Genomic DNA, 16,520 nt, shown 5'->3' with positions numbered 1-16,520 from the left:
AGTAAAATAATCATTGTACTCTTGCAAAAATTTCAGCCTAATCATTACTTAAGAGTGTTTACATGCACATTAGTTTCTTCAACATGATCCCGTACAAAAATCAAAACACTATTTTTCATTACTTTCTTAATTTGTACATGAGATACAATGGAGATAGTATCACCCTATTCACCAGCATCAATCACATGCTCTCGGCCTTTAAGCATGAAGGTTATTATGTTGGTCTTGTAAGCCTTGCGCGCATCCATAACTTCTCCCTCATAAGCACACTTCAAAGGCATGAGTGCACCAACAGAAAATTGCAGCCTGTGGAATATTTGGTTGAACACAATGCTAATGGAGGCGTGCGCTGGGAGGTGTAGGGCTCTTCGCACAAGATCCGATGGAAGTGATCCTTGAAGTATCTCAACCTCCCTTGAATCCCCCGTATTGTGGTAGGACTCAATGTAGTGCAAGGTAGGAGGGAGCTTTGGGTCCAGCACCCTTAGCCACCCTCTAGGTCCCCATGCCCAGTTAGTCCTTAACCCTAACCCTAATCTTGGGTTAGCACATGCCCCTAACCTCTGTTTATCCTAACCCTAGGCTGGTCGGGACGTAATAAGTGGAACCAAGGTTATTATCTTTTACACATCTCGCCCCATAGTCTCCACGCATTGCTTCACGTATGCAAGGGAGCTTGTGTATGTATTCGGATCATATGTATATCTAGGGGTCACTTTCTCTAGCCTGATCTTCACCATGCACCAGGCTGTCCAAAGTAGGCTGATGAGGGGACATGCTGCCATGGCCCTCCTTGAGAGACCGTGTTTTCAAGCATACTTCCAGGATCCCAGCAGGGGTGGCTTTTTGATGCTATGGTAACTCCTGCAGTGATGCAAGGGGTACCCCTTTGGGTAGGTCCGATTTGGGGACAGGGACTGGTACAAGATTCAGAGGCTACATGGTCCGAAGCAAAGCCTCGGTATCGCATTCCACTATACTAGCAGATTTCGGAGCAGTGCCTCTGGTAGCAAATACACTTTTTCACACAGTGACATATCTTTGCTGCGTCTACAGCTTGGACTGGTATAGACTCCCCAAGATGGCACTGGAGTCCTCCAGGAGCATGACAGAATTTGGTATGCCAAGGTCACCCAGTGGTTCCTCCTCAATGGACTCTATTTGGATCATCTGCCACCTTCCCACTACATCTGCCTCTCACCCATCAAGATGTTAACAAGCTTATCCACACCGACCTTCTCTGCCTACACACTTATTGAACATGGATTGTGCCCTTGGAGCTCACCCCAAAGATGCAGTTCTCTCAGGTTCATTTCCTAAACATGTCAAAAGGATGGCTTCATTCAGTAGCCACTGTACCTTCATGCGACACCTCCAGATTCAAGAGATCCTTCAGTGACACACAGATGCTCCCCTCCCCAGAGTGAAACTCATATGACACTTGTACCACATCATAGGCTTTCAGCCACACGAGTACCTTATACTACATTTTCATATTCACATGTTCACAGCATAGGTAGTGAGTTTTTTCTTTCTCCTGTTTTTTCCATCACTTGGTATTATCATGGGTTCGTTGTACTACTTTTTGGACTCATAGACTTTGTAACTCTTTTGAAGACGTCAATATTACTTTCTTCTTTCTTCCTTTCTCCCTCTCTCTCTCAGGGTTTAGGACAGTTCTGGATACTTGTGAACAGCAGCCCTGATTGAAGGTGTGCTCAGGGATGCAGACATCTGTGAAAAGTTTCAAAGTCCCTAGGGAACTTGGACCTATAACAGAGAAGAAAATATGTCATCACAGCAAGAGGACCAGTGAGCAGCCATTCCACACCACCTATGGGAAGCCCAAAACAGCCCCATCCGCCAGCTATGCATGAGATCAGGGTCCAAGACAAGCTAAAACTGAATAATTTCATCACACAGCTGGTAGACCAGGCTAACAGGATTAAGGGCAAGGCTATCATAGCCAAAAATATCACATCCTGAACCACAAAAAAACAACACACCTGATACTTCATCACAATATTGCTTCAGCTCATTGAAAGAAAGCAAACCTGAGTTTAGGATCTAACACCTTCTCTGCTTCAAGTTGTGGACAATCTTCCAGATGACCGTGGCACTTTTGAAATGAGTGAATGCAGCCTGCAAGGGGGTGGTGACTATCTACAGAAAGCATGTCTGGCCTTTGGCTATTTCTGTGACATTCAGCCTCCTATCAAGAGCACAAGGCAACATTCAATGTTAATAACTGTGCTTAACCACTTTCAACATGAAAAATTAAAAGCTTGTAGGTAACAGTGACCAGTTAACCAACCGTTAGAGATCCTTCAAGTTTCTTAGTTTCTGCAAGAAGCCGATATTCATCAATAAAAGGTAATTTTGCAACTCCCTATGGCATAGCAAATGTCACGATCAAAACAAAAAATTGCCCTTGAAAAACACCCTGTTCTAAAACTCAAGGACACAATGACATCTGGTCATCAGAGCATGACATCAAGTGCTACTTAAAAAAGCCAGATATATCATTCAAAGAACTTACATCTCTCTCTCATTTCAGTATGACCCAGACTCCCCCTACACCAGGCTCACACCCCCCTAACAAGAACCGGGTAATTCAATATGACTTGCTAGAGTTATACATTCGAGATACATGGATTTCCCCAGGGGAGCCCCTACCACCCAAGTTGTAGTACTACAGTGACCATTTTCTGAGGCTTACAGAGGATGGATACATACAGAGGCCAGGGTACCTGGATGTTTTAATGTCACATGCCATGAGGATAGCACTTGGTCAGCTCAGGGTCTCATCTCATGGGCTCGATATTGAGGTTGGCAGAGCAGTTGGGATACCTAGAGAGAGCAATCTCTGTAGATTGTGCCATGGACAAGTCGAGTCTGAGGAGTATTATATTTGTCAGTGCCTGGTGTACCACGAGATCAGGGGGAGGATAAGCCCCCTGCCACGTGGTAGCTGGTGGCGCTTGTTCTTCCAATACCCTCCCTCGACACTAGCGGCCAGCAATGGCAATACACACACACCCGGCACCCAAACCTCCTTCAACAAGGCCCGCCAGCCAATCACATCCGGCACACAGGCCCCATCAACAGCCCTGCCAGCCAATCGTGCATCCGGCCCACCAAGTTGGCCAGCCAGTAGATTCGCACATGCTGCACACATGCCAAGAGAGCAAGACTTCACGAGGAGACACCACCGCCCAGCTCACGCAAGCAAGTGTGCAAACAGCTCTGATACCAGTGTTAGGTCAGTTGGACAGACAAGGTGCACAAGACTCAAGAAGCCACAGCGATCAGCGATTCCCACCAACACAGTCTTCCCCCACCTCGTATCCCCTCCATCCACATAAAATGTGGGAGGATAGAGACAAGCGTGTGAGACCTTAGCCTTATGAACCCTTAGCGACCAACCCTTTTTAGCATTTATGGGATAGGCCCCCTGCCACGTGGCAGCTGGTAACAATCCCCTCCGTCCAAACAAAATGTGGGGGGATAGAGACAAGCGTGTAAGACCTTAGCCTTATGAACCCTTAGCGACCAACCCTTTTTAGCATATATGGGATAGGCTGGTGGCGCGTGTTCTTCCAATAGAGATTCCACTGCCTATTTTAGAGAGGGATTTGGGCCATTATCTTGGGTTATGGAGTATCCGGATCAGCATTGTCTCAGAATCTTCCTGTTGATGATCCGACGACAAAGAGAGTTACTAGTCAGAGATCCTTGACCCCGGCACCCATGTTAGTCTGCCATCACCAGTTTTTTCCTGCCCACAGGAGGAGCCTGGAGGACACTCAGACGGATGAGGCCACCACAATACCAACAAGGGGCCTACCATCTCGCCGCTCAGCTCAAGTTACCCTGCCACGTGCCACCACACTTCGGAGAGCCAGACGTCCTCACCCTCCTGGACCTCAAACACCCCAGGCTCACCAGCCCTAGATTGATGAGATCCTTGCCTGTCACCAAGCATCTGTAGCTGGTACCTCATCCCAACTCCTCGGCCCTGCAGATCTAGGGGACTTCCTCACCCCCTCACCGATGCTGAAGATCCTTTATGGATCGGATCCCTACCGCACATCGATGGATACCTCCCTCTCCAAACTCATACCCCCATATCCTCTACACCCACTTTGTATCCACGATGATGAGGATGATGATCTTCCATGATGAGGATGACGATGATGATCCATACATATCTACATTTACCTAGGGATTAGAGTTAGTTCTTTTTGTTCTGTTGTCTTTTTTTCCATCATGCACACCTTTTGTCCATAGACCCGTTGGGTCTTTTGCAAAAGACGGTAATATATCTTCTTCTCAAGGTCACGATTACCATACAGTCTTCTCAGCAACAGCGGAGAGGGGGCTGCATCTATCTTGGAATTGCTACTGTCCTCACATGGTTCACCACACACGGGCTACATATGAGCCGACTACCCCCATTTCAGTATGAACAAGACCCCCTCTACACCAGGCTCACACACGTGGATAGGAACCATGTAATTTGATATGACTTGCTACAGTTACACATTCGAGATACATGGATTACCCCAGCAGAGTACCTACCACCCACGATGCAGTACTACAGTGACCATTTTCAAAGGCTTACCGAGGATGGATTCATATAGGGGCCAGTGTACCTAGAGGCTTTCATGTCACATGCCATGAGGATAGCACTTGGTCAGCTCAGGGTCTCATACCATAGGCTCGAAATTGAGGTTGGCAGAGCCATAGAGATCCTTAGAGAACACAGACTCCGTAGATGGAGTAGACTCTAGAGTCTAAAGAGCATTATCTGTGTCAGTGCTCGATGTATTATGCGATCAGGGGTAGATTCCATTGCCTATTCAGAGAGGGATTTGGGCCATTATCTCCAGTTATGGAGTATCCAGATGAGCGTTATCTCGGACTCTTCCTGTTGGAGATCCAACGACATAGAGAGTTAATATTCAAAGATCCTCAACCCCGGCATCCATCTCAGTCTACCATCACGAGTTTTTTCCGCCCACGAAAAGAGAGATGAGGCCACCACATTAGCGATAGGGGCCCAGCATCTCGCCCCTCGATTGGAGTTACCCTGCATCGTGCCACTGTACTTCGGAGCCAGACAGCCTCACCCTCTTGGACCTTGACAACCCCAAGCTCACCAACCCCAGATTGATAAGATCCTCGCCCACCACCGAGCACGCAAACATTGGGTCACTTTCTTGAGAGAGCTTCAGCCCCAGCCACGCCGACCCCTCCATCGCCAACCAGCCACCACCAGTTTCTTCCGGACCCAAGAGGTAGAGGACATCCATACAATGGATCCTGTGGACCCACCTCAGGCTGCTCCGGACCCACCTCGCCCGAGAGGAGTTACCTCGGCACGAGCCTCCCCATTCCAACATGCCGGACACCCCCGGACATCGGCAACGATCCCCTCGTCAGCTCCAAATTTAGGACATCCTCCACCGCCATCGAGTTACCTTTCCACGTGATGTAGCTGAGGGAGACCTCTCGACCATACTCATTAGCCCCATGCTTGATATTTTGGAGAGTGGTATACTATCTACTGGGGGTTGATGCTCCTCTCATGCTCCATGTTCATGGTATTCCATGATGAGATTCCATGGACAATTTTGTATCACCCCTGTGAGATAGCTATGTTTGTTTCTATTTTATTTTCCATTCCATGATGAGATATGCCATGGACATTATTGTATCACTTTGCTCTCATAGGCCCTTTGGGTCTTTAATAGACGCTTAATATATCTTTATTTCTTTCTTTCTATCTCTCGTGCCCGACCACCCATCAGACCCCCTCTCATGTTGTCAAATCCCCACGGATCTCCTCGTGATCGTTCCTGGTACGAGACTCAAATCCTGCAAACAAACGAACAAAGAAACAACGAGGGGGTGCAAGCCTGACTCACCTCCCAACCATGACAGCCATGGGCAAGCCCACAGTCTTGGCTGTCCCCACCGAGCCACGAGCTGAGCTAACTAGGTTGACGTACTGACCAATCTCCTCCTCGCAATGTCCCATACCACCACGAAGCTGCCCTCGCGGGCCTCGAGATTGCTGCCGGCCTCGGCTGCATAAAGCAGGTGCACGACTGCACTAGACCCAGGCTCCAAGACCATAGAGCTCTCACAAACTCGCGAGACTCTCTATATCCCAATAACTAACCTTGGCCACCTTTTATAGGCTCTTGGCCTGTCACGTAGGCTGTAATGCCTGTGACCGACGGCAGACCGGATGGCCATGTCCGGGGTTCAGTGGGAGAGGACGCCCATGCGGAGTCATGGGCGGCCAGGCTAGTGTGGACGGCAGGCCACACACTATATAGCCTGGGGGATGAGGGGCAATCCTCATTCTTCCTCTATGGCTGGGTGGTGAGCCAGAGGCCGTCCCCTCTTGTGGTAATGCCCGTATGTCACATCAATTGGTTTGGTGGTAATTTGATGGTATGGGACATCAATTCTCACGGAATCGATTGTAGTCTTGGTGGAATGGGACGCCAAGGCTTGTGCATGTAACTTGACTCTTTGGCAGGTCTATATGTACACTTGTCTGTAGTGATAAAGTGTGCAAGATAAAATTTGAACTTTGAAAATTACCAAATATAGCCATAAGTTGGGATAAAACCCAGTTTTACAGAGTTCGGAGAAGCTCTAGGTAGCAAGACCATGATGGTGTGCTAGTGCTAACAGAGTGATTTAGTTCCGGAGTGATCTAAATCTAGAGGTTAGCAGTAAGACTAGGGGGACGCCCTATAGCATTTTGCAAGTGTAGTCTTGCCTATGTTCAACATAAGTGTGCGATTGAGAGCACATTTTAGTTGCTACCATATGAATTTGGGAAATATATTACTTTCCTACATAAGCAATTGTAATATTGCATGACAAGCTATTTTGCTTACAAAGTTCATGTGCGTGTAAACCCTATAAGTCGTATGACCCCTTGGGAATGAGTGGAGCATTCCATGGATTTAATAAGGTTTTACATAGCAATAGTGAGTAGTATCTCACTCCAGATGAGCCTGGTTGTTGTTAGTATCGGATCCGACATATGAAGTGTACATAAACTTGGGCTGAGTTAGGATAGGAGGCTAAGCCGGAGAGCTTAGCGGTAAATCCTACTGTATCTGGTGAGTTTTGACTTAACCGGAGTGTTAAGAAATAAACTCAAAGTCTGGGGCTGAACCGGAGTGTTCGGAGGCAGACATATCTTTTGTTAAATCGAAGAATTTAGCAAAAGATGAGCTTGGGGTGAACCATGGTACCCAGGAAAAAAAGCTCTTCACACTAAAATGGTGCACAATAATTTTAGGGTGATAAAAATCCATCTCGCAGGAATGTTTTACAACTTTCCATAGATGATAGATGAAGACCATGTACTTTACGGAGTTAAAGTACATAGGTGGTGACTTCGGCGCCACATTTTTTGTAGAAGTCACCAGTGGTGTGGTTAGGTCAGCCGAGACTCCACAAGACCTATGCACTAGTTTTAAGTTGACCTCTATGATAAGGACGTCCAAAAATTCGTGTTGTAATACCAGAAATTGTACTGCAATGTGCAATGGAGGGGTCAATTTGTGTAGTCACTTCTTAGCAGCAAGTGACTTAAACATCTTGTTATAGATGGTTGTATATGGTACTCCCACTCGGGGGAGGTACGCCATTGGGTACGGAGTTACTCACAGACTAGTATGGAGCTACTAGTGTGATGATAGTGGGTACGTAGTTACTCACTACTAATACATAGCTGCTAATAAAATTATAATCCTCGAGTGAAAGATACACTAGATCAACATTTTAAATTACTGAACCACAATCCATGAGTATCGAGGTACTCATAAATATGTTGACGTTGCTCAAATCGAGGGACCGATTTGTTCGATGGTATGGAAAAGCAAGGAGAGTGGAGTAACTTAAAAGTTATACATCACTAGTCCTAGTGAGTTGTCGAGGTCATCCGTAGTTTGATGATCCCCTCTACCTATCAGATAACATTCAATTTTGCAAGCCCTGGCATTTAATCCGTAGTGATTATGAGTTTGGTGTGACATATGGTTATGAAGTTCTTACAAGAGTATTCGTTTATTTGCTTGTCATTGATTATAGCTTGGTAGAGATTGCCACCTGTGATGGGTAGGTAGCTTTGCCGCTATAATGAGAGGCAGCAAATAATGTTCTCATAGTTATACTTCATACCAACACCAAACAAGGATAGGATGAAATTCCTAAGTTCATCATCACGAAGTACTGTGATGTTTGCATTTATATTGAATGTATGATGTAACGAGACATTGGGCTTGTGTAATTACCATCAATTATCTAGCAACCTATGGCTTCGCAGCAAGCTCAGTCATTATCTGTGGATTGATAATGTGGTTATTAGTAGTTTGGAATTTTCTTGATAGATGGTACAACCCACCCAAATGATTCATAAGTGTGTAACCGCTTATGAAGGGTAATAATATGCAACAATGAAGCACTTTGTTACAAGTGTGAAACCACTGATCTGTTGCAAATCAGTTTATCAATAGTACCACCATATGTGCGTAGACACTATACCACATCTTTGTTGCAAGATGTTTAAAAGTTTCTTGGAAGGACTCAAGAATATAACATATGATATTAAACATGGTCTAGATTTATTCTTGGACCTATGACACTAGCGCGTAGTCCGCTTGAGAGTAAAATTTTGAGAACAAAAACCTTTCTTGAGGGAAAGGAGGGATATCCTCAAATATCACATAAACTCGAATAGTTGTGTGAGTCCAGACAATACTTGAACAGATGTGTCTGGTAATAGCAACAAAGAGTTGTAAGTGATTGGATGTAACTCGAGACACCCGTAGTGGTGCAACAATCTTTATCAAACATCTCCACATACTATATGGTCTGCCCGCATATATAGTATGGCATAAGAGATAGGAAGTTTGATTGTTATATTTGAAGGGAAATTTTCAAAACTTACATTTACTCTGAGTTGGAGTGGAGTTTAACCATCCGTAGATTGATGGTAGTTAGAAACTCAACAAGATTCTAGAGCATATGCTTGTGCAAAGATGTTACTCTGAGAGGAAGTATCTCTCAACTTTGTAATGCCTGTGACCGACGGCAGACCGGATGGCCATGTCCGGGGTTCAGTGGGAGAGGACACCCATGCGGAGTCATGGGCGGCCAGGCTAGTGTGGACGGCAGGCCACACACTATATAGCCTGGGGGATGAGGGGCAATCCTCATTCTTCCTCTATGGCTAGGTGGTGAGCCAGAGGCCGTCCCCTCTTGTGGTAATGCCCGTAGCGGCATTACGGATATGTAACATGGCCGGTCATCGGGTGTCCACACTTGGATGCCCGCCCGTCCATACTTGGGTGCCCGCCCGTTAGTTTATCCCTAACTCAGCTCGTCAATCAGCCTCCAAGCTTCCCCAAGCCTCGAAACTACTCTTGCGTGCGTGTAGCACACGGTAGATACACACTGTGCACATGACATACTCCCCTTCCTCTAAGAGCTCACTCTTGAGCTCACTAAAAAGCCAGGGTAATCTCTCTGAAGAGTAGTCAATCTCTCCTATGTAGCGTCCTCCTCAACACGATCCTTCCACTTGATCTTGTATTCCCTGATAAGCGTATTACGCAATCTTCTTTCACGAAATCCAAGAATCTTTTCAAGTTCGTGCGGAACAAATGTCATGTCCTCGACATCTATAATTTCTTGAGGAGTAACTAACTGATCTGTTCCACCCAGTACTTCTTTAAGTCTACTAACATGAAATACAAGATGAACTTTCACATGAGAAGGCAAATCCAATTCATATGCAACTGAACCAATCCGTCGTGTAATACGAAATGGTCCACAATATCTAGGGGATAATTTCGGAGATCGACCTGTCCGTAAAGTCTCGTAATCTTTTGGAACTCGCAAATACACCATCGTTCCTTCAGAGAACTCTCTGGGTGAACGATGTCTATTAGAATAAAACCTGTCTCGGTCTTGAGCACTTCTAATAGATTCCTTCGCAACTTGTAACATTTCCTACATATCTTGCAAAAAATTACGTGCTGCATCATGCTGAAGTCCCGAGAATCCTACTGTAACAGGTGATCTAGGTTGAAAACCATACATAAGCATGAAAGGACTAAAACCTGTACTCGTATGCTTAGTACTGTTATATGCAAATTCTAACATAGGAAGATAATCCTCTCATGAACTCTGTCTTTTGGATACATATGCTCGAAGCATATCCTCCAAAATCTGATTCACTCTTTCAGTCTGGCCATCAGATTGAGGATGATCAGAGGAACTCAAATTCAAAGTTGTTTCCAACTTCTCAAAAACAAGTTTCCAAAAGTCACTCGTAAACTTAGAGTCCCTATCACTGACGATGTCCTACGGTAACCCGTACAGTCTAAACAATTACTCGATAAACTGCCAAGCTAATTGCGTAGCTGTAATAGTCTTCCGGGTCGGTAAAAATCTAGCCATTTTTGTCAAGCGATCTACCACAACCCAAATAGAATCGTGGCCGTGATGTGTTCTTGGCAATCCGGTAATAAAATCCATGGAAATACTTCCCCATTTATTACCTGGGATTTGCAAAGGATGAAACAACCCAGCCTGTCTAAAGCGTTCAGCTTTATTTGCCTGACAAATCTGACACTTGAGAACATAATCTTCTACATACCCTTTCATCTTTGGTCAATAAAAAGTGTGTTTCACTAATGATAGTGTCCTGTGTACCCTAGGGTGTCCAGCAGAAGGGGCATCGTGACACTCCTTAAGAATCTTGGACCTAATGTCCGGGATCTGTGGTACACAAATTTTGTCATTACGGAATAGTAAACCATTCCGAATCATCCACTGGCCTCCTGCAGCCTGAATGGTAGACAGCTCAGTCATCGAGTCTTGGTCAATCAATGAGCTCCCGTCCTGGATCTTCTGCCAAAATGGACCAAAATAACTATCAATCCTGCAAAGCCCTCTCAATGACTGAAATAAGTCAGTAGAAATCTGGGTAAACGACAAAGAATTCACCTCTCTAATTCGACTAAGCGCATCTGCAACACTATTCATGGACCCTTTCCGATAACGGATCTCAAAATCAAAATCTTGCATTAACTCCGCCCAACGAGCTTTCCTTCCTCTCAAATCATCCGCATCACACACATACTTGATTGACTCATGATCAGACTGATGATCAGTCAATACCACAAACTTGGAGCCATATAAATAATGTCTCTAAACCTTGAGAGCGTGAATCACAGCATAAAGCTCCTTCTCAAGGGTTGGCCAACGAGATTGAGTGTCGTCTAGCTTTTTACTTTCAAAAGCAACCGGTCTACCATCTTGAAATAGAGCAGCCCCGATAGCATAGTCACAGGCATCAATTTCAAGAACATAAGGCCGACTAGGATCAAGTAATGCTAAGATAGGTGCTTCCTTGACTTTATCTTTCAAAAGTCTGAAGGCCATATCCAAATCGTTATTCCAAGTGATAGGCTGATTTGACTCACGTCGTCCACGACCTTTCAATAAGTCGGTCATCGGTAGTGTGAGCTCAGAGTACTCCCGTACAGATTTCCGAAGAAAAACTACAAAACCGAGAAAAGAACGAAGTTGTTTCATTGTTCGCCGTATAGGCCAGTCCAGAACCTTCTGAGCTCGGTCATAGTCAATGCTCAATCCATCTCTAGTGATCTTGTGTCCCAAGTAAATGATGTCGGTCATAAAGAACTCACATTTACTTAACTTTGCATATAGTCGATTCTGTCTTAAAATAGATAAGACAATCGTGAGGTGTCTTACATGATCCTCAAGAGTACGACTATATATCAAAATATCATCCAGGAACACCACCACAAATTTTCCCAAATGTTCATGAAAAAGATCATTCGGAAAGTGGCTGGAGCATTGGTTAATCCAAAAGGTAATACGAGAAACTTGTAATGGCCATACCTAGTCCGAAAGGCGGTTCTTTCGACATGCCTTTCATGAATACGTATCTGGTGGTAGCCAGTACGTAAATCTATCTTCGTGAAATATTTCGCTCTTGCTAACCGGTCAATCAGTTCATCTGATCTAGGAAGAGGATAACGGTTCTTAATGGTCAGCTTGTTCAATCTCTTGTAATCTATAAACATTCTCCAAGTATTGTCCTTCTTTCTCCTAAGCAACACAGGTGCAACCATATGCAAGCGGACATCTAGTAAAGCAGCCCCACCCATTCTTTTGGGCGCTTTTTCAGGATATGTGTTTGCAGGAGCAGCCTTGGGTATGCATGGCTCGTGACTTGATTGAGTTGGAGGGATTGTCACACGTGTGCAAGCTTCATGGTGGGACATTGTGAATGCGGCTCATCCTGTCGGTATTCGCTCATCTCACATTTTATCGCATATTCTCCTTTCTTGGCATGAAGTTCTACTATTGGCTCGGTGGGATCCTGGTCATGAAAGACTACTTTTGAACTCTTTGCAATTCGAAACATTTGTGGAGTCGCGTGTCATTGTTTGGCCAGACAGAGATGCTTCACGCATACGACTCAAGCACATGGTCAGGTTAGGCTTGGTTATCATCCGAGATGCTGTGATACCTAGTCGTGACAGGTCATATTCGTTTCGTCGTAGGTGATTTACTTGGACGGATCTGGCCCATCCTCAAATAATCTTCGAGTTGTTTAGCCAACTCATCTTCCTCAGCTTGGCTCATCCTGTAAGGTGGAATACTGACAGGATGAGCACCAAGGATCAAGTCAATACGATGATCTACTGCCCGTTCAGGTGGTAAACCTGATGGCAGTTCCTTAGGAAATACGTCTTGAAACGAATCAAGTATCTTCTGTAATTCTTTGCTTTCAAACACACTTAATTCATTGACATCCATGGAAGGTAAGAGAAATGAAGAAAGTGGAATTAATACACAATGAAAAGCGGTATACAAAGAAGAATCCATTATATTTCCAAAATCAATTGTATTTACAAGAGGTTCTTGAGAGGGATAAATTCAATCACCTAAAATACTATACTGGGTGTCCCTATGCTGAAAAGAAAAATAATGACTAGACCAATCTATCTGGACTTGAAGAGTCTTAAACCACTCAATCCCTAATAACAAGTCTACATTTTCTAGATGCATAACATAGCATTCCAGAGTGTCTTTGTAGTCCTGAATCTGGATTGGAAGCATCTCCACCTTTCGATCCCATACTCGCCTTCCCACAGGTAGACGTACCTGTCAAAGACAACTGGTTAGCTGCCTTTGGCTTGGGTCCTGCGTTTGTCTTGGTACCCTTTCGCTTTGGGCACTCGTTACGCATGTGTCCTTTTTCTTTGCAGATAAAACAACGTTCTTCCTTCTTGAGCTTTAAAGCCCTAAGGAGTCGTTTCTTCTTCGCTGGTGTTGAACTTGAATTCTTCGAAGGTTGGTCCGAAGACTTTCCTTCTGTCGTGTTAGCCATAGGTGCGGAGAACTTTCGTTTATGCTTGTTCCCCTGCTCGGTATAACGGGTTTCGACTTAGAAGAGACCATTGTATCATCATAGATATGAGTTGAATGAATGGCCTCGTCCAATGTTTTACATTTGTTATTTTTAACCTGTAATCGGTACGAGTCTGGTAAACCAGCTACGAAGAACCCCAAAAGAGTAGTGGGATCCATCTTTGTAGCTTTCATCTGCAAGTCCCTAAACTTCTAGAGGTAGACCTCATAAGTGAGGTGATTGGAGGTCATGGTCAAAGCTGAAAACCGAGCAACAACATCATAATCATCCTCTTTCTTAAGGAATTCTTTCTTGAAGACGTCTTCGAATTGTGCCCAAGTCGTTGGCTTAGGGTTGAGTTCCTTCCACCAAAGCAAAGCTTTGCCGGATAGGAAACCTGTTGCTCACTGTATCTTCTTTCTGTCATCATATGGATGAAACTGAAAGTGAACTTGCCAGTTATGTAGCCAAGTGTCCACGATCTCCTTGGTGCGCTGCTTTTGCTCGCCCCCGAACGGTTTCGGAGTAATGTTGGGACCTAAAGCAGAAGCCAAGGTATCCATACCCGAGAAAGTAGAGAGGGTAGTGGTCAATAGAGCGATAGAGTTCTGCAAAGCTTGCATCTGGGCTGCGATTTGTGCCTGACGTTCCGACGAAGAAGCTTCGAGAGCTACTTTGAACTCTTGGAAATCTGATTTTGACACAAAATCGTCAAAAAGATCGGCATCGGTACCTTTCGTAGCCGGCAAGCCTTCGCGTTTCACAAGGGGCTCCAACTCCGATTCTTGAGTCGGCATCGTGAAGAGCGTAAGCGGAGAGAAAATTCGATCTTTGCACAATAAAAGTGCGAGGGAACTTGAGAGCTTGAGAGCTTGAAAACTTGAGAGAGGTGTGGCAAGAAGCCCACTTAAGGGGTTTATAAAGATAGCCCCAAAAGCTAAAAATCCCCAAAAGCTATCCTTAGCTTTTGTGTTTTATATATATATATATATATATATATATATATATATATATATAAGTTTTGTTTTCTTAAAAAAAAAGAAAAAAACACATTGAACCTTAGGGACCTTAAACTTTTGTAAAAAAAAGTTAAATAAAAACCAAGAAAAACAAAACGCCGTGTCGAATTAGGCGTTTGCTTTTGCTTTTTTTTTTTCCGGTTCCGTCGGGAATAGCGCCGTCGCCACCTCGCCCGACGGTTGTTGTCGTCACCTGTGTGTCTGCCGGTTCCTTCGCGCCAGCCTGCGCCTGCGCCTGCGCCAGCCCGCGTAGGCGTGGCCACAAGGCGGCGTAGGCCTAGGCACCTGCCTCGCTGGGCCTGGGCGCCTGCTTGGCCTGGCCTGCGCGCTGCCTGGCTGGCTACGCAGGCCTGGCCGCCTGGCTTGGCAAGCCTAGCCGCCTAGCTACGCAGGCCTAGGCCGCCTGGCTACATAGCCCTAGGCGCCTGGCCGCCTGTAGCTGCCGGTAGCCCATCGCCTACAACCTGTACAACAGTACCCAGCGAGCACACACAGCGACAACCGGCATTCTCCCCCGCTCTCTCTCTCTCTCCCGTTCGCGTTCAACCAAAAGCAAACTTGATTTTTCTGTTTTCTCTCTCTACGTTGTCGTGACGTGTGCGGTATCATTGGGCAAGTGCGAGACTTCTGGCTGTGAGAGTAATCTCTTGTCTCAGGCATACATTCAATGGGATTGTCTCCACAACTCATACAAGACACACTCATCATCGACTCTGATGATACAAGGCTTATGGCAGGAGAACTCATCATCATCTTTCTATATCATCATCAAAGCTTCATCATCATGAAAGATCTTCACATAACATATGCTATATGTTTGTACAATATGATTGACATGCAACAACACTCACGAGACAAAACAAATAAAACTCACAAGACATCATCAAATACAAAGGTATACATATCTTCAGCATATGCATGCCGACAGCCCATAGCATAGCTTTAGCAGAACTTGATATCTTCCACAAGAAAGAGACATAGCCTCTTCATACATTACCACTAGAAACTTCTGATATGCCTTCGCCTTTCCTCCAAGGATCATCCACAGGCGGCTCTCACTTCGCCGTCCGCTGCTGCTCAGCCACCCTTCGCCTCTCTCTCACAAGGCCTGCCGAATCACCTTGGTCCCCCCCCCCCCTCTGTAGAATCCCCAGCCCTCTACAAGGCGGCTTCTATTCCTTGTGCCTGCTGACCCACCAGCTCATCGCCTCCTTCCCTGTCAGTAGAACTACTAGAGAGCGGTCTCCTTGCTATACAAGGCGGCGCTGCGCCTCTGGTCCCGCCGAATCCCAGCCGGCTCTGTCCACACCAGCTGCGCCTCAGAGCCCCCAGCAGCTCTTCCCCAGGGCGGTCCCCCCCTCTGGTTGCAGCCCGGCGACTCTTCCTCTGCAGTTCGATCAGAGCCGCCCCTCCTCTCCTCACGAAACGGCCCTCCGTGTATACCTGCAGCTGCAGCTGCAGCTGCGCACAGCTTGTCAGCGTTCGAGAAGCCCCTCCTTATTACTGCAATCGTTCGCCTTATGCTGCGCTTCTGTGCGCCTTATGCCCAGCAGCAAGGCGATCTCCTCTCCCGCGTCTGTCACAAGGCTCCAGCCAGCTCTACCTGCGCACCAGAGCCGCCCCAGTCTTTTCACAATCACCAAAGAGCACCATATCAACGAGGCCTTCTCTTTTTCTCCAGGCCGACTCCAGCAAGGCGCCAGCTTTCGCTTCTCGCCAGCTTCTGGAGGGAACCCGCTAGCAGCTTCAAAGGCTTCCACGTGGTCCCTTATCACATTGGCCACCTTGTATTATATTTTTTATTATTTTTATAGCCCAATAATGGTCACCACATTACTACAATGGCCTCTCCTTCTCCTTGTGTTCTTCCTGGACAAACGGCGCCCACGACCTTTCCAAAACCAGAGCTGCCCACAAGCTTAGAATCATCAGCATCATACTTCTCACCAAAATACGATCATTACCCCATGCTCCAAAGCGGCCTCCCTTCCGAATGAGTTAGTGCCCTGCATTTG

The 16,520-nt window shown here is 45.9% G+C and overlaps 1 protein-coding gene across 7 annotated transcripts in view; it reads right to left on the bottom strand.

The window, feature by feature from the left end:
• LOC147608841 (5'-3' exoribonuclease 4-like) overlaps positions 1-16,520 on the bottom strand; it is a 107,931-nt gene that overhangs the window by 2,789 nt on the left and 88,622 nt on the right. For all 7 annotated transcript variants that reach the window (XR_015264410.1, XR_015264411.1, XM_086788825.1 and 4 more), the window contains 2 exons: positions 2,315-2,389; positions 2,055-2,212 (listed from right to left, as the gene is read on the bottom strand). Coding sequence is in view for 5 of the 7 variants with exons in the window: in XM_086788825.1 (XP_086644951.1) it covers positions 2,055-2,212; positions 2,315-2,389 (233 nt within the window). In the remaining 2 variants the exon portion in view is untranslated. The remainder of the gene's footprint in view (positions 1-2,054; positions 2,213-2,314; positions 2,390-16,520) is intronic.

This window comes from Cibotium barometz, chromosome 52, assembly GCF_041138505.1.
Source record: "Cibotium barometz isolate CiBa-2024 chromosome 52, ASM4113850v1, whole genome shotgun sequence".
Classification (NCBI taxonomy): domain Eukaryota; kingdom Viridiplantae; phylum Streptophyta; class Polypodiopsida; order Cyatheales; family Cibotiaceae; genus Cibotium; species Cibotium barometz.
Note: the sequence above shows the minus strand (reverse complement) of the source record. Positions and strands in the feature narration are given on the sequence as shown.